Raw genomic sequence first — 19,505 nt, forward strand, 5'->3', positions numbered from 1 at the left:
ATGTAAATGGGGAATCTTCTTCACAGACTAAGGTTAATTATGGAGTTCCACAAGGTTCTGTGCTAGGACCAATTTTATTCACTTTATACATGCTTCCCTTAGGCAGTATTATTAGACGGCATTGCTTAAATTTTCATTGTTACGCAGATGATACCCAGCTTTATCTATCCATGAAGCCAGAGGACACATGCCAATTAGCTAAACTGCGGGATTGTCTTACAGACATAAAGACATGGATGACCTCTAATTTCCTGCTTTTAAACTCAGATAAAACTGAAGTTATTGTACTTGGCCCCACAAATCTTAGAAACATGGTGTCTAACCAGATCCTTACTCTGGATGGCATTACCCTGACCTCTAGTAATACTGTGAGAAATCTTGGAGTTATTTTTGATCAGGATATGTCATTCAATGCGCATATTAAACAATATGTAGGACTGCTTTTTGCATTTACGCAATATCTCTAAATTAGAAAGGTCTTGTCTCAGAGTGATGCTGAAAAACTAATTCATGCATTTATTTCCTCTAGGCTGGACTATTGTAATTCATTATTATCAGGTTGTCCTAAAAGTTCCCTGAAAAGCCTTCAGTTAATTCAAAATGCTGCAGCTAGAGTACTAACGGCGACTAGGAGAGAGCATATCTCACCCATATTGGCCTCTCTTCATTGGCTTCCTGTTAATTCTAGAATAGAATTTAAAATTCTTCTTCTTACTTATAAGGTTTTGAATAATCAGGTCCCATCTTATCTTAGGGACCTCATAGTACCATATCACCCCAATAGAGCGCTTCGCTCTCGGCAGGCTTACTTGTAGTTCCTAAGGTTTGTAAGAGTAGAATGGGAGGCAGAGCCTTCAGCTTTCAGGCTCCTCTCCTGTGGAACCAGCTCCCATTTCAGATCAGTTGAATTAATTATTAAAATCCTGTTGTATTACATACAAATTGTACATGTTCAATAAAGCCCCTCTATTTATCAGTCATAAACAATATTTAGGTTTTAAGATCGTAAGTTGTGCAAGTCAAGGAATATTTGTTGATCACCTTCTGTGCATTTGCAAGTATTAATGACACTAATGTACAGTGGGGAAAATAAGTATTTGACCCCTGTCAGTTTTGCAGGTTTTCCCACCTACAAAGAATGGAGAGGTCCGTAATTTTTATCGTAGGTACACTTCAACTGTGAGAGACAGAATCTAGAAAAAAAATCCAGAAAATCACATTGTATGACTTTTAAATAATTAATTTGCATTTTATTGCATAAAACAAGTATTTGACCCTCTAGAAAAGCAGAGCTTAACAATTGGTACAGAAACATTTGTCTGCCATTACAGAGGTCAGACGTTTCCTGTAGTTCTTGACCAAGTTTTCACACACTGCAGCAGGGATTTTGGTCCACTCCTAGGGCTTTCACAGTTATTACAATATTCGTCAATTTTTCATATTCGCGATTATTTTTCATATTTGCAATTACCGTGAATTATTTATTTTATCCACAAAGCATAAAACGACTCAGAATCTGACGTCATTGTGCTGCAGCCTCGCTCTCGTCTTAAGGCGGGACAATAACATGGAGGCTGAGGAGCGATCCGTCCTGCTGTTTGGATAAGACGGACGGCCGATTAAAACTGTGGCCGTCTTCTTCAAAAGCTGTCTAAAATGCGGAGCTGTGTGTGTGTGTGTGTGTCAACAGGCTGCAGACTGCGAGGGAGGGGGTGGGTGAGGGAGATTCCTGAATGGAAGCACGACACGTTAACAGTCTGAGAACCATCAGTGCGCAGCGAGCGTGGAGCAGAGAGAGGATTTTAACCCGAGTGAACATGTTAAAAAACAAACGTGAAGCTTACTTCTCTCTGAACTTTCTCTAAAGGTGTGATTCTGCCGTTACCGTCCTGTTCACACCATGTGCGCGTCGTATGCTGAATTTATGAGATCATGAGATGAAATAAACGGTCAAATATCTTTAAAAACATATTTAAAATGAGAATATATGAACTGGTGAGAACTCTGAACTTTAACAGCTGTTACTTCCCAAAGGTATTTATTTGTTCAATCTTGAGCTTAATGTAGTGTTTAAGCACAAAACGTGACTGATGAGGAGAAACAATTTCAGAAATGCAACAGAAACAACCACAAATCAGAAAACGTTGTGACTGTATATAAAATGAAGATAAAAATAAAAATGTTGCACCATTCCCAGTTTCTCCACTCACAGAAGCCAAACGTTCTTCCAGAGTTGTGTAATTATACTACAATAGTAGAATATAAAGAAGGGAAAAAAGACAATATATTCGTCAATCGCAATTATTTCTCTGACAATTAATCGTCTCCAGAAATTCCTAATCGTGACAGCCCTATCCACTCCTTCATACAGATTTTCGCCAAATCTTTCAGGTTCAGCTCCCTCCGAAGATTTTCTATTGAGTTCAGGTCTGGAGACTGGCCAGGCCACTCCAGGACTTTGAAATGCTTCTTATGGAGCCCCTCCTGAGTTGCCCTGGCTGTGTGTTTGGGGTCATTGTCATCCTGAAGACACCAGCATGGACCCATCTTCAATGCTCTTACTGAGGGAAGGGAAGTTGTTTGCCAAAATCTCACAACACATGACCCCATCCATCCTCCCTTCAATATGGTGCAGTTGTCCTGTCCCCTTTGCAGAAGAGCACCCCAGAGTATGATGTTTCCACCCCCATGCTTCACGGTTGGGATGGTTTTCTTGGGGTTGTTTTCATCCTCTAAACATGGTAAGTGGAGTTGATTCCAAAAAGCTCTATTTTGGTCTCATCTGACCACGTGACCTTCTTCCATGCCTCCTCTGGATCATCCAGATGGTCACTGGTGAACTTCAAACAGGCCTGGACATGTGCTGGCTTGAGCAGGGGGACCTTGCTGCCCTGCAGGATTTTAAACCATGACAGCATCATGTGTTACTAATGTAATCTTTGTGACTGTGGTCCCAGCTCTCTTCAGGTTATTGACGAGGTCCTCCTGTGTAGTTCTGAGCTTTCTCAGAATCATCCTTACCCCACAAAGTGAGATCTTGCATGGAATCCCAGACTGAGGGAAATTGACAGTCATCTTGTGTTTCTTCCACTTCTCATAAATAATCATACAGTTGTTGTCTTCTACCAAGCTGCTTGCCTGTTGTCCTGTAGTTCATCCCAGCCTTGTGCAGGTCTACAGTTTTGTCCCTGGTGTCCTTAGACAGCTCTTTGGTCTTGGCTATGGTGGACAGGTTGAGTGTGATTGATTGTGTGAACAGGTGTCTTTTATACAGGTAACAAGTTCAAACAGGTGCAATTAATACAGGTAAATAGTGCAGAATAAGAGGGCTTCTTAAAGAAAAATTACAGGTCTGTGAGAGCCAGAATTCTTGCTGGTTGGTAGGTGGTCAATACTTATTTATCCAATAAAATGCAAATTATTATTTAAAAATCATACAATGTAATTTTCTGGATTTTTTTTTTTTTTTTTTTTTTTTAAGATTCTGTCTCTCACAGTTGAAGTGTACCTACAATAAAAATTACAGACCTCTCCATTCTTTGGTAGGTGGGGAGAACCTGCAAGATGACAGGGGATCAAATACTTATTTTCCCGCTGTATCTCCATGGAAAGTGATATTTGAGTTAGTGGAGGTTAGCATGCATGCTAACATATGCAAAATGTCTTGTAAATGAATCCAGAGGTGTTATCAGGTTTAGAAGTGTTTATTTCTCACTAGCTTTTACATAATATATGACGAAGATATTTTACACACAAGTTTTGCAGCTAGCTACCAGCCTGTGATGTCACCATGCTAATGTCTGCAAAGTGTCTTGTAAATTAGTACAGAGGTGTTATTACGTTCCAAAACCAGTTTTCAGTTGTAGTTTATTTCTCATTAGTTTTACATGATACAGTGAGGCAAATAAGTGTTTGATGTACTGTCAATTTTGCAAGTTTTTCTACCTACAAAGAATGGATAGGTCTGTAATTTTTATCGTAGGTACACTTCAACTGTGAGACACAATCTAAAAAAAATCCAGAAAATCACGTATGATTTTTAAATAATTAATTTGCATGTTATTGCATGAAATAAATGTGATACAATAGCAAAACAGACCTTAATATTTGGTACAGATTTGTTTGCAATTACAGAGGACAGACATTTCCTGTAGTTCTTGACCAATTTTTCACACACTGCAGCAGGGATTTTGGTCCACTCCTCCATACAGATCTTCTCCAGATCTTTCAGATGTCGAGTTTCAGCTCCCTCCAAAGATTTTCTGTTGAGTTCAGTTCTGCAGACTGGCTAGGCCACTTCAGGACCATAAAATGCTGCTTACGGAGCCCCTCCTTAGTTGCCCTGGCTGTGTGTTTCAGGCCATTGTCATGCTGGAAGACCCAGCCACGACCCATCCCTTCTTCAGTGTTCTTACTGAGGTGCAGTCATCCTGTCCCCTTTGCAGAAAAACACCCTCAAAAATGATGTTTCACCCCCGATGCTTCATGGTTGGGATGGTGTTCTTGGGTTGTTTTCATCACTATGACAGCGTAGTGTTAGTAATGTAATCTTTGCGACTGTGGTACAGCTCTCTTCAGGTCATTGATCAGGTCCTCCTGTGTAGTTCTGGGCTTTCTCATATCATTCTTACCCACGAGGTGAGATCTTGCATTGGAGCTACAGACTGAGGAAGATTGATTGCATTTCTTCCTTTTCTAATAATTACGCCAACAGTTGTTGCCTTCTCACCAAGCTGCTTGCCTATTGTCCTGTGGCCTATTCCAGGTTTGTGCAGGTCTACAGTTTGTCCCTTTGGTCTTCACCATGGTGGATAGATATTTTAATTTAACCTTTATTTAGCCAGGTTAGTCCATTGAGATTGAGACCTCTTTTGCAAGGGAGACCTGCACAAGTATAAAGTTTCCAATTCACCTAACCTGCATGTCTTTAACCCTCTGTAGTCGACTGACGCCCCTCCTCGTCAAGTCACATGACCTAATTAGTGGACGTAGCACACAATCCGCTCCACTCTGAGTGTCTGTTTGAATGCATGTTGAATGTGTGTAATTCATCCTGTACACCACTTCATAAAATTTTGTTAATAGGCCAGGTATAACTTGAATTATAATTAATAATTTACATGTTTTTTTGTTTTTTTTTCCTGGATAATATGCTCATATTTGCTGCACGTTTTGCAGACACCTGCAGCAAAAAACCCCAACTCATTTCCTCATTCTGCTGGAGGAGAGAGAGGGGTGGAAAGAAAATGGACTCCCTCATCTGCAGCAGGAGAAAGGGGTGTTTACCATTGGTGGAAAACTCAGGAGCTAACAAATCAAAATCACCAACCCCACATGGCTGTGCTTGTGGGTGTGTGGGCGCGTTTTGTGAATGGGACTCTTCTTCCGTCTCCCTCTGTCTGCAACAGCAAACAAGTAAAAAAAAAAAAATCCCCCCCAAAAAAATCACTGGTGTAAAATATATTACCTAATAAACAATGATCCTAATCCATGTAAATTTGGTTGCTGAGCGAAGGAAAATTGTGGTTTCGTTCGGAGTGAAAAGCAGACAGCAATCAGTTTTGAAAGTTGCATGATATTTGTCGTGCTTGGAGTGTGTTTTTAGTGTGTGTGGTGGCATGTGTGGTTAGTGTGTGGTGTTGTGTATTTTTATTTATTTATTTTGTGTCAAAATAATGAGGCGGACCAGTGCTTCAAATTTTTCTTTTTTTCAAACTACATGAAGACGATCAAAGCGCTTCATCAGAGTCTGAGCAGTGAGTGATCAGTCTGATGATGAAGTGGACTTTATTGTTCTGTATGAACACTAGAGCAGGTGGATCCACAGATTTGTGTGCACAGATCTGCACAGTGGATCGGATCACACGCTTCTCTTCCCAGCTTCTCCAGGACTTGGCAATACAGAGCTCTGCTCCAGCGCTGGGCCGGCGATCTCGCGCGTGTGCTTCTTTTATCGTGAGGAGTTTAAATTTGGAAATAAATCCATAACATGACGGTGAGTCTGGCGTGTTCAGGATTTGAGTTTTTTTTTTTTTTTTTTTTTTTTTTTTACTTTGAGAGTGTGTAAGTTTGGGAGCTGGAATGTGTGTATTTGTGCTGCAAAGCTCGTTGTGCGTGTGTGTGCACACTGTGCAGCTGATGAGATGCTCGTTTTCCCCTGGCAGCAGATGTATTTTTTTAGATTTTATTGATAACACTCATAATTATAGTTCAAGCAGGTGCAATTATTACAGGTAAAGAGTGTAGAATAGGATAGATAGATTGATAGATAATTTTTATTTAAGTGTCCTGCATACAATAATGCCCAGCCCCCATGGGTTTATAAAACACTCCCAACAAAACTAAATAAATACATGCAACTTTTTCATATATGCGGGTACAGCTGTCTCCACTGCAGCTGCCATGCTTTCGCCAAAACTTTACCCAGAACAAACACCTCTTCTTCAAACAGCCAACTTGACATATTAAATTTGGACAACCAAAACAAATCAGGATTCCTGGCTTGGATTGTACTTTTTCAAATAAAACATTTCTTAGACTAGTATACAATGAACAATGAAAAACAAAGTGTGACTCATCCTCCACATTTCCTAAATCACATAAAATACACAAATGCTGATCCTTTGGTATCCCTTGATACCTACCCACCTCAACTGCCAGGGGCAAGATGCCAGCTCTCAATTGGGCACAAAGGGATCTTTGACCTTTCTTCAAGTTGGATGCAGCATATGGTTCAGTGCATATAAACATCATTTATTAGCTTGGGTTTTTTCCAAATGTCCTCCTCCCATTGCTCTTGACATTTAATTGCCAATTTCTGTTTAATAATCTTTATACTACACTGTAAATGGTAAAATACATACTTAACCCAGTACAAGAAAAAGTTAGAGACTTCCCTTATCTATGGATGATTGTGCATTTTGTTCCAATTAAAAATCTTTCTGGTGAGCCTTTCCTCTGGCAGTTAGGTTAGGCGGTTCCACAATCTAACCACTTATCCCCTTCAATAGCTAACTTGGTAGTGTACTTGTGCACTCCAAGGAAGCACCTTATGGCCAGAGTCTGAATGGCCTTACATTCCTTGGCCTCCTCAAAGCCCCATACTCCTGCTGCATACAACAGAACTGATTCAACCACAGAGTTATACAATTTTGTAAATGTACCAAAGCCGAGATCTGGGCATGACTTGGTTTTACTCAGCACATCTCCCAGTGCTCTACCTGCAGAGTTTGATAATACTCTCATTCCTTCAGAAAAACTAAAAATAAATAAAAAAATAAAACCTAAGTACTTATAATACGAAGTATAATTCAAAGAAATAGAACTGATTACTCTGTTGTTCTGACTTCCTTTGGAAGTGTATAATTTGTGTTTTTCTTGGTTGATTACAACCTCCATTTATTACACGATTTTCTTGCAAATTCTCCTCAGTTTCTGCTACCAAAGCAATATCATCTACATATAAAATAATACTTAAATTAATATCTTCAATTGGTATACCTAAATTAGCTTTCTTAATTTCTAATGACAAATCGTTTACATACAAAGCAAATAAAGTGGGGGAAAGCACGTCACCTTGCTTTACTCTGAAGGGGGTGGGAAACTAATAGGTCTGTGAGAGCCAGAATTCTTGCTTCTTGGTAGGTGATCAAATACTTATTCCATGCAATAACATGCAAATTAATTATTTTAAAAAATCATAGTGTGATTTTCTGAGTTTCTTTTTTAGGTTCTGTCTCTCACAGTTGACGTGTACCTACGATAAAAATTACAGACCTCTACATTCTTTATAGGTAGGAAAACTTGAAAAATCGACAGTGTATCAAATACTTATTTGCCTCACTGCATATGAGAAACATGTATATGAACACACAAAACGAAGCGATTTTTGGAGAGACCAGCCACTGACGTTACGGTGCAGCTCTTCTCTGATTGGCTATCATTCCTGCCACTCAGAAATAAAACTGAACAGATTGAAACTGAATGTGACTTTTTAACCTCTTAAAATAGGTCAAGGTTAGCCATCTTTGATCTTGTCCAAGGACTGTCTCCCAAGAATGTTACCTGTCAATTTGAAGACTCTGGCAGTAATAGGACTGGACTTAGGCTGAGCATGGATGGATGGACAAAAAGCCTTCGCAATACCCATGGTCATATTTGATGCCTTGGGTAAAACCTACACTACAACAATTAAAAAAAAAAAACAAAAAAAAAAAAACAGTAAAATTCACCTAAACTGTCATCATATAAACCGGATACCCGCACTCACCGGACTAAAGCAAAATCCCAATGCTTTTGTATGGTTTTCCATGTAATGAACACCATATATCAGGGGTGGCCAAGTTCGGTCTTCGAGAGCCACATTCCTGACACTCTTAGTTGTCTCCCTACTCCAACACACCTGAATTCAATGAAAGGCTCATTAAAAGTCTGCTAACGAGTCTTTCATTGGATTCAGGTGTGTTGGAGCACGGAGACAACTAAGAGTGTCAGGAATGTGGCTCTCGAGGACCGAACTTGGCCACCCCTGCCATATATACTGGATATGTATTGGGCAGAGCAGTCTGGGTGTGCCCAGTTGCAACAGTATTATGAAATGAAGTGCAGCACTGACACTGGCCGATTTGAGGAAAGTGGGTACCGTATTTCGTAGTGTACTAAGTAAGTTTAGGAAACTTCAATAATTAGACTGCTTTATGAAACCAGGCCCTGGAAGCTAACCAGTGACCTAACGTGGTGACTGGATGTCTTTAGTACCACGAGCCTTATTTATCAGCCATTCGTATGCACAGATTTGTGCTTAAACATACTTTAAAGTATGGATTTATCAACTTGTATTTACATTTTGAAACGTGTGTAAATATACGTACAGCTCTGATTGTGCGCACACACACAACATCTAGTGGTAGAACAGGGGAACTGCTATGAGAAAGCTGCTGTCACAATGTGAAACATTGCACACTTACTGAAATTAACAAAATTTGTCTTTTTAACATTGGGTTTCCATGGCTGCAAAATCTCCATCAACAGATGGCTGTCCATTCAATGAATTCTTTTCTTCTGTCAGTCTATTTTGGACCAAGGGTGTCTCACACAGACTGTACTTGAACTGTTCATCCATTAGGCAGCACACATTAGCATTTTTAAAAACTTGTGTATGAATCCGCACAGATGCACAAGCTCAGTGTGCTCTGTTCACTAAAGGCCATTGGACATGAACGTGAACCAAACATGTTAAGCTAGCAAATAAATCAAATCAATTTTATTTGTATAGCGCCAAATCACAACAAACAGTTGCCCCAAGGCGCCTTATATTGTAAGGCAAGGCCATACAATAATTACGGAAAAACCCCAACGGTCAAAACGACCCCCTGTGAGCAAGCACTTGGCAACAGTGGAAAGGAAAAACTCCCTTTTAACAGGAAGAAACCTCCAGCAGAACCAGTCTCAGGGAAGGGCAGTCTTCTGCTGGGACTGGTTGGGGCTGAGGGAGAGAACCAGGAAAAAGACATGCTGTGGAGGGGAGCAGAGATCAGTCACTAATGATTAAATGCAGAGTGGTGCATTCAGAGCAAAAAGAGAAAGAAACACTCAGTGCATCATGGGAACCCCCCAGCAGTCTAAGTCTATAGCAGCATAACTAAGGGATGGTTCAGGGTCACCTGATCCAGCCCTAACTATAAGCTTTAGCAAAAAGGAAAGTTTTAAGCCTAATCTTAAAAGTAGAGAGGGTGTCTGTCTCCCTGATCTGAATTAGTACAGAAATACAGAAGACACCCTGTATTAGAAATACAGGGTGAAACAGATAAAAGGAAACTTAAAAGTGGATTTACAGAATGGATTGAACCTGATTGAACCAAAACTTTTATCAGTACTGCAAATGCAAGACTCACTTGCACTGCTCGAGTGTTCAGCACTGATCACAGAGAACTACATATTAGACCTGTTAAAACTGTAATTGCCAATTGTTCTGCTCGGTGCAGAAGTGGGAGGTAGGGGAGTAGGAGTGGCTGAAGGAGAAAGCTTGTTTATATCCTGTAGTCTTAGACAAGTGTGACATCTAGTGGCACAGAAATCATTCATAGTATGTTTAAATATACAGCTGCCTATTTCTATGTCTTTTTCAGTTGCAGATATGGGACACGGCTGGACAGGAGAGATTTCGCTCCATTACTCAGAGTTACTACCGTAGTGCCAATGCCCTCATCCTTACATATGACATTACCTGTGAGGACTCCTTCAGGTGCCTTCCCGAGTGGTTGAGGGAGATTGAGCAGTACGCCAGCAACCAAGTGGTGACTATATTAGTCGGTGAGGAAAAAGTGCTTTGTACGTCAGCAACAGAATTGTTTTCTCATTAGGTGTATGATTGCTTGTGAGGAAAAGTACTGACTGATAATAACACTGTGTATTTTCATGGATATTGTGTAAATTTTTTTTTTCCAAATACATAGTGAGCTCATCCAAGAAACAGTTCTTGACTTAATTTAATTCAATTTAATCAATTGACATGACAAAGGTTGCCTCATACAAGAGAGTTCAAAATCAATTTTAAAACAAGTGAGTACATTTAAATATTCAAATACATAATTAAAAGACAGAAGTAAAAGAATAATACAGATAAAAAAATCTATTCATAAGAAAGGGAGTAAAAATACATTTTTAGTCTTGACTTGAAAAAGGCCATGAAATCTGAGTGCCTCATGGTTGTAGGGAGACTGCTCCATAGAGCGGGTGCATGATAAGAGAAGGATCTTTGACCCCCGCTGATTTCTTCTTCACCTTCGGAACACACAGTAGTCCTGCATCCTGCGATCACAGAACCCGGGCTAGTACGTAGGGCTTCGCCAAATGGGCCAGGTAAGAAGGTGCCAGTCCATGAAAAATTTTATGGGTTAGCAGCAAGACCTTAAAATCTGCTCTTACAGAGACAGGAAGCCAGTGCAAAGAATCCAGAATGGGTGTAATATGTTTAAACCTTCTGCTTCATGTCAAAAGTCTGGCAGCAGCATTCTGAACCAGTTGGAGACCCCTAATGCCAGTGCTGGGCACAGTTCTGATAATCCGATAACAGATAATTATTGAAGATAATGTTTTCATTATCGGATTATCTTTTTAGATAACTTTTTAAAAACCATTATCGGATTAATTATCTTCCGATAAATTTTTGTTCGATAACGTAGTAAACAAAGCTGAACAGCAACAAACATTTTTAAAATTTAAAATCATTGTTACTTTTAACCTACCTGTTAAAAGTTTCCTAACAGATGTATAGTTCTACCCTCTGCAAACAGAAGAGAGCTGCTTCTATGAGAAACTGCTCTATCCTCTGCAGGCAAAGGAGAACCAGTCACAAAAAAAACAAAAACATTTCTTTTAACACCATACTGATACGCTGGCAATATCACCCAAGTCATCCAGAGGCATACATTTTTAACTTCAAATTCAAGTTTCATTCAAGTTCAAATTTTAACCAGACTAATTTCGGACAAGGTATTTAAAATTACTGTCACATCTGAAGTTTTATAAAGTGAAAATATCTGATATATGTTTTAGTTTTAAAGTAATGCGCTAATTTTTAAGGTTTTAGTGAGCACATGCTGTGCCCAGCAGTGCATTATGGGTAGGATAGGGTAATCTCAGTACGTTCACGACAGGACAAATGCATTTCAGACACTCTGTTCAGGCTCCACGGACAACAGCATTAAACTCTAGTGCCTAAAACGCTTGTGAATATATTCTCTGGATTTATAGATGTTGTCATTGTATTTACTTTTGTTAAATTCCACGCATCTTAAAGGTAGCAGACACGGATTATCTGGAATTTTGTTTTGGCAAGTTTTCGTGGTCTCTACTGCCATCTACTTGCCATTATTTGTCCTGAAGCTGGGCAGACACTGTATGATATTTTTAATCACTGTACTCTTTCAGTTCAAACTGTACCACAGAACCGCACGGTGTAAAAGTTCAGAGCGCCCGATTTATGTTCTCACACACATTGTACGTTCAAAAACCACACGTCGACTCGTGTTTCCAGAAGCAAAACCTAAGCTTTATTTTCAAACTTAATTTACAAAAACTCTCGATGGGAGACATCAAAGTTTAAAAACAAAACAACAAAAAGAAACATTAAAAGACAGCTCTGCGCTATTTGCACATGCACAGTGCGAGCGGTTGGACGCTTGTTGCTCTTCAACAGCAGAATACCCTCAGGACGGCCGACCAGAATAATATCAAACAGGTTTAATTTTCATTCGACCATACGATCGGTGATCAGGAGGTGGTCATGAGATGTTAAACGCAGCTTGTTGCTCCATGTACACTACACGATGCAGGACGCGCGATTAACCTGAAACTCAGTCCAAAAAAATTCTCGCACGAATGAAAAACATCTGAAAAAGGGCCAAAACTCGCACAGTGTAAAGCCAACATTTGTGTCAAGCCAATATTGAGTGCACGTTTTACAATATAATAAAACGTGCGCACATTATCATAAAATGTGCGCACAGCACTAATAAAATGAGCGCACATTCTCTCCACATGCAAAACATTTTGCGATGACACTTCCAGGACTCTGTAAAAATGCCTGTTTTTACAAATAAAAAATGGAATATTTTACAAAAGCACATTTATCTGTAAACACTAACACACATCACATTAACGTGTTGGTTTACATAATGAATGACTGAACCAATCAGTGTTTAGCAGAGGCACATTTTACCCAGAATCCTTTGCGATCTGTCTGTTTGTTACAAAACCTCAGAATTAGTGCATTATTCAACATTAAGAGATATGTTATATTTTAACTTTGTACACATGACAGAAATGACATTAATGGAGTTATTCTATCGGTATTAATGTTATTTATAAATCAAAACCATAAGTCAGCACTGTTTTATTTTCCAAGACCTCTGCCTGACCGGAGTGTTGTGATTAGTAGAGAGCTGGGCTTTGGCTGCTCTCAGCTTGCTCCTGTGCTGGAAGCTGTGTAGTAAACAAGACCTTCCTGCAGGGGGCAAAATGTTCAAAGACAGAAGTGCGTGCTCATTGTCATTATCAAAGATATCCCACATTTATCCGCATGTACAACTGAGTATCATTATAACAGTGAAAGTTGATCCCAAAACTCTTCAGTATACACCCAAGGGGTGCTACATAAAGGGAGAGGTTAGAGGTAGTGTTATTATACCAAACCCATTGAGAACGACTGGACAGGTATGACGTCAACCACGCAAGGGCACTTCAGTAATCCCACAAAGATTCTCCATTTTATCGAGCAAATATGATAATCCACGGTATCAAATGCAGCACTAAGATCTAACAACAACAAAACCGTAGTGGTGTCTAAATCCATTGATCACAGAAGGTCATTCACTACTTTATTGAGCGCTGTCTCTGTGGGGTGATATTTTCTAAAAGCATACTGCAATGGCTCAAAAAGATTATTCTCATTGAGGTGGTCCACGAGCTGCCGTGAAAACACTTTTTTTTTCCAGAATTTTGGAACAGAATGGTAGATTTGATATTAGCCTATAATTTTTCAATACACTAGGGTCAAGATTAGATTTCTTAAGTAATGGTTTAATCACTGCCGATTTAAAACATTTAGGAAAGATCCAGAAGTTGGTCAGAGATTAATAATTTCCAGCACAGTCAGCCCAAGAATAGGCCATAGGTCTTTAAACAGTTTTGTTGGCATGTGCAAGGAGTTTCTTCAGCGCGTCTAGTGAAATATTATTAAATTCTGTAAATCTAGGTAACACCTCATAGTGAAGCAAAAATATTTACAAAGGAATCTTTCAATTGATGAAACAAGCACCAAATTTGTTGCAAATACTCCTTGGACATTATTCTTTTGCAAAAGCACGTTAGCCACCTAAATTTTCAATAGGCAGCCAGGTAGGGTCAATTGAAGATTTACACAGGGGTCAAAATTTGCAAATGCTCTAATCATGTTGAAAACTATACTACATTATTTGTCTGATCACAGAGATTCCAAAAAGGTATAGTTTGGACTATCTGTGACTGAATGTTACAGAGTTATGGGGTTAAAAACAGTAAGAATGGTGACAGGTCAATTTCAGTTTGTACAGGGGTCAAAAGTTAAAGTTGCTCAAATTTTGGTAAAAAGTGGTGCAAATTATTAGTTGTGCTAGTAGAATTAATAAATGGAATAGTTTTGACTGTTGAATGCTTGGTCTCCAAAGTAAAGGTCAAATAAGGTCAACGTCCATTGGATTCTGTGACATACAGTAGTGTTCAGAATAATAGTAGTGCTATGTGACTAAAAAGATTAATCCAGGTTTTGAGTATATTTCTTATTGTTACATGGGAAACAAGGTAGGACAAGGATTTCTTCACATCTGCAAGGCACTAATGTTGTTGGTTTGGAACCAATATTTTGCTAATTTACTAGTGTGCTTGGGGTCATTGTCTTGTTGAAACACTGATTTCAAGGGCATGTCCTCCTCAGCGTAAGGCAACATGACCTCTTCAAGTATTTTGACACATCCAAACTAATCCATGATACCTGGTATGCAATATATAGGCCCAACATCATAGTAGGAGTAACATGCCCATATCATGATGCTTGCACCACCATGCTTCACTGTCTTCACTGTGAACTGTGGCTTGAATTCAGAGTTTGGGGGTCGTCTCACAAACTGTCTGCTGCCCTTGGACCCAAAAAGAACAATTTTGCTGTCATCAGTCCACAAAATATTCCTCCATTTCTCTTTAGGCCAGTTGATGTGTTCTTTGGCAAATTGTAACCTCTTCTGCACATGTTTTTTATTTAACAGAGGGACTTTGCGGGGGATTCTTGCAAATAAATTAGCTTCACACAGGCGTCTTCTGTCACAGCACTTACAGGTAACTCCACACTGTCTTTGATCATCCTGGAGCTGATCAATGGGTGAGCCTTTGCCATTCTGGTTATTCTTCTATCCATTTTGATAGTTGTTTTCCATTTTCTTCCATGCGTGTCTGTGTGTTTTATTTTTTTTTTATTTTTATTTTTTTGTCCATTTTAAAGCATTGGAGATCATTTGTAAATGAACAGCCTATAATTTTTTGCACCTGCGTATAAGTTTTCCCCTCTCCAATCAACTTTTTAATCAAACTACGCTGTTCTTCTGAACAATGTCTTGAACGTCCCATTTTCCTCAGGCTTTCAAAGAGAAAAGCATGTTCAACAGGTGCTGGCTTCATCCTTAAATAGGGGACACCTGATTCACACCTGTTGGTTCCACAAAATTGACGAACTCACTGACTGAATGCCACACTACTATTATTGTGAACACCCCCTTTTCTGCTTTTTTTTTACTAATAGCCCAATTTCATAGCCTTAAGAGTGTTCTTATCATGAATGCTTGGTCTTGTTGGATTTGTGAGAATCTACTGAATCTACTGGTACCTTGTTTCCCATGTAACAATAAGAAATATACTCAAAACCTGGATTAATCTTTTTAGTTACATAGCACTACTATTATTCTGAACACTGCTGTATGTTGCCCCATAACATAACTCAGCATGACACATGGTGCAAACTATTACATTTGTTTGTTTCCAGAAATGAACAATTGTTAGTTATCTGATCCACTACTCAGTGGTAGCACCCAGTTCCATATTAGGGTGCAGTGACTGGGCCAAGGCATGCTGAGATATGCTCAACCTAATGTGTTCTATTTTCTTCTCGAAATAATCCAAGAAGTCCTGTGCTGAAAAAGGTGAACAACTAACAGGTGGTTGTCCATGAATGAGAAATGGTACCGTGTCAAACAAAAACTTTGAGTTATGCACACACACTCACACACTCATCTTCAACCGCTTAGTCCAATTAAGGGTTGCGGGGGGGCTGGAGCTAATCCCAGCAGTCATAGCGCGTGTGGTGGGGTACACTCAGGACAGGATACCAGTCTGTCACAGGGCCACAAACACAAAAAATCGATTCACGTCCGAATCGTGATTCTTATTTATTGAGTCGATCCAAAATGTTCAAGAATCAATTTTTAAAAAGCATCTTTTAAAAATTTTCTTACTTAATTGCTGCGTGTAGTGTTTGTCAGGCAACGGCCTTTGTACTACAGCGTCCCCGCGAGGGGAGAATCCGGCGTGCTTCAAACATTCGTGAGCTGCAGCTTAGCATGGCGGATGATGAGCTAATTCAGCCAGCACCGTCTTTGCTGAAGGCAAATGTTTAGGCGCATTTTGGATTTTATTATTTACTGCGTAAGAAGGAGCTTGACATGACTTACGCAGTGTGCAAAATCTGCAAAATGAAAGTCAAGTACTTCGGAAACGCTTCAAATCCACAAGCCCACATGCGACGCCATCACCCAGAGCTAAAAGAAGCGGAGCAGCGGTATCTGCCGACTACTCACCAGCACTTCACTAAACTGCCAGCCAACTGTGAACGAGCAAAGCAGATAAGTAAATTTACATCTTTAGAATCACTTGATTAACCTTGTAAAGCTCCATTTTCTTAAACATAAACATTTTTTAAGTAATATAACTATTTCCCAGAGCGCTTTCAATCGAAAATCGATTCGCACACCTACGGACAATCCAAAGATTCCAGTCCACCTAACCCGCATGTCTTTGGATGTGGGAGAAAACCAGAGCACCTGGAGGAAACCCACGCAAACACGGGCAGAACATGCAAACTCCATGCAGAAAGGCCACAGGTGGGAATTGAACCCATAACCTCGTTGTGAGGTAGCATCATGCCACGCAAGGTGGAACACCTCTAATTTGGAACTACGCCATTTCATGTACTCTAGATGACACAAAACCAGTAATTCCAAAGTCTAATTTCTCTTGTTTTGTCTGGGGGGGTAGCTGACACGGTCCTTCTACAAACAAGGCATGCCTCACACACATACGCCTCTGCTTCCATCTGTGTCTCAGACACAGACTCACCCTCCAGTATTCAGGATGAAAATCTGTTAAGCAAATGTTACTTACCGATAGAGATTTTGTATGTCTTCCAGGTAATAAAATTGATCTTGCAGAGAAGAGGGAGGTTCTCCGACAGAGGGCTGAGGACTTTGCTGAGGCTCAAAGCATGTTGTATCTTGAAACCTCAGCCAAAGAGTCTGACAACGTCGAGAAACTCTTCCTCGATCTGGCCTGCAAACTCATTCGAGGGGCCAAGCAGAACAAGTTGGATAATAATGACACTGCCCCGATGCCTGGAGAGGGGAAAACCATCAATTACTTGAGCTGCTGCAGCCTCAATTAGGTGGAGTTGAGGTAACTAAACAGCCATTGACTGCATTGGGAAGGTGGTTGAGTTCCAATGCCGCCTTCTGAGTAAACTGGTTTGTTCATCCCATCGTTTGTAGTCCAGTGCTTTTTAAAATGTGTATATGGGAGTTAGTCTAACATTTGTTTTAACATTTGTTTGGCCTTCTGTTAATAAGCATTTTCAGAGAAAAGCTTTCCGCAGTGCAACAGGATGCAAGTTATTTCTGGCGAGATGAAGCCTTATGCATCCTTGAAGTCAAAGCATCTCCTTAATGCTGCGTGTTTGATTTGAGGATTGATTTCCATTAAGCTTCAATATTCACCAGCAGTATTATGTGAGTAAGACCCTACACCAGGTATTTTGTTATGGATTCAGTGTAGATAGTAACTTTTGTGATGATCATTGGTAAACAGGTTTACATAAATTATCTATGTGAGATTACCAAGTCTGATTAAGCTGCAAATGTATCCTAAAGTCTGTTGCACAATCAGTAATATCCCACCTGTTTGTTCTCTGGCATTTTCATACAATGTCATGAACTGTCATCATCCTGGTAGGCTGATGAGTAGGCTGTTCCACCCACCTTTGCAAACTGTGAAATATTTGTTCCTAATAGATTTTTACTTGCTGCTAAAACTTTTTTTTGTCTGATAATATGAACTGAAATATGTGCAGTCAGGTCCATAATTATTAGGACAGTGTTTTTAATTTTTGGCCTCTTCACCACCACAATAGAGTTGAAATGATACAGTCAACATGTGCTTGTGCTGTAGACTCTTACCTCTAATTAATGGTGTTTAACAAAAAATATCAATCATTTAGGAATTAAGAACATATATATATATGAGATGGATAATTGAACATTTCTCAGTCACTGAATATGTCTTGGACTTTTCCTCCTTCCATGCTCCTTCTGGTGCTGTGTAATTGTGCCATGGACACTTTCCTGCGATCTTCGGAAATCAGGTGCTTTCAAGGGACACAACATATTTTCTTTTTTCTCGCTGCTCCCAATAAGGATTTTAAACAGTGACAGCATCCAAGTCCCCCTCACATGGTTTTGGACCACATTTGAATGTTATTGCATTATTGTATCATTTTGTCCCATGTTATTTTAATAATTAATAAATTTACACAAATTATAATATCAAAAATGCCACAATATATATATAATTCTAATCCAATTACATTTGTTCCGCAAATGTGATTGGTTAATCGTGTGAGATTTCAACCATAAAATATAGCATTGACAGTGGCAAAATATTCTACAGTTTCACATTTGATGTGTTACTCTGCACCCTGACCACATTGCTAGGCAGATGTCAGTAATGACGCTGTCAGCTGAGAGCGAGAGAAGGTTGCCAACTGCCATTAAACACGAAGAAGAAGAGCGTGAGAAAAACTGGTGGAGCAATGACAATGCTGAAATGGGTGAATTTAATCTATCATATTTAAGTATTGATGTGGAATCTGATACAGAATTACTCAATGCAGTTGACCAGATAGAGAAATCTGTGGGTCTGTTCACAGAATTTCCAGTTTGGCATGAAGATGCTGTTGCTGCGGTAAGCTTTGCCGACCAATGTAAGTATTGCAATTACTACTGTGATAACCGATAAATACAATACTAACGGTGATTATTTGACAACTCGGGACCAGGAATCTAGCAAAATTTCCCTAAAACTACGGTCTGTGTAACAGTTATCGAACTATGTTATTATGCAGGTTTAGATGTAGCCTTCACCCGTGAAGTGGTCTTTTGGTTGAATTACTTCCAGAAAAGTAAACCGTGCAAAAGATGGAATTGGATTAGAATGGGAATAACCCCCTTGTGTGATGATTTGCGGACGTTAATGCTGGATTTTAAGGTTGCAGATATCCGTTTTAAAACTCAATTAACCACCATAAAATCCAGCATTAACGTTCGCAAATCATCAGACACAACGGGTTATTCCCTAATTTTAAGTCAACATAACCCATCCTCAGAGGAGATAACATTTAGGTCTCAGTCTCCCATGTGCCTTCTGGCAAGTCTATCTGAAATCCTGGCTTAGGGTAACCTCTGAAAATGGAGAAACTGCAGATAAAAATGGATGTAATTCCTGAATAGTAATATATTTGACACTCCTTGAATTAAACCTGAACTTTCCCACAAGTATATCTTGACTGATTAATTTCGATTTTGTCGTTATGGTGTACATTGGCCCTAAGGTCCCTTGGACCTGACTGTAAAAATGCTATTTTGAAACAGTATTTT

At 39.5% G+C, this 19,505-nt stretch overlaps 1 protein-coding gene and 1 long non-coding RNA gene across 3 annotated transcripts in view; one reads left to right on the forward strand and one right to left on the reverse strand.

Moving 5' to 3' along the window:
* The window catches only part of rab30 (RAB30, member RAS oncogene family), a 52,862-nt gene extending 34,978 nt beyond the window's left edge, over positions 1-17,884 (forward strand). For both annotated transcript variants that reach the window (XM_034168458.1, XM_034168457.1), the window contains exons 4-5: positions 10,128-10,311; positions 16,992-17,884. In XM_034168458.1, coding sequence (XP_034024349.1) covers positions 10,128-10,311; positions 16,992-17,242 — 435 coding nt within the window. In that variant the 3' untranslated portion in view covers positions 17,243-17,884. The remainder of the gene's footprint in view (positions 1-10,127; positions 10,312-16,991) is intronic.
* LOC117508657 lies at positions 1,719-19,505 on the reverse strand. Its single transcript, XR_004560159.1, has 3 exons — positions 18,111-19,505; positions 8,807-8,809; positions 1,719-1,729 (listed from the first exon to the last, which is right to left on the reverse strand). It is a non-coding gene; the product is annotated as an uncharacterized LOC117508657 (long non-coding RNA).

This window comes from Thalassophryne amazonica, chromosome 4 (genome assembly GCF_902500255.1).
Source record: "Thalassophryne amazonica chromosome 4, fThaAma1.1, whole genome shotgun sequence".
NCBI classification, from domain to species: Eukaryota; Metazoa; Chordata; class Actinopteri; order Batrachoidiformes; family Batrachoididae; genus Thalassophryne; species Thalassophryne amazonica.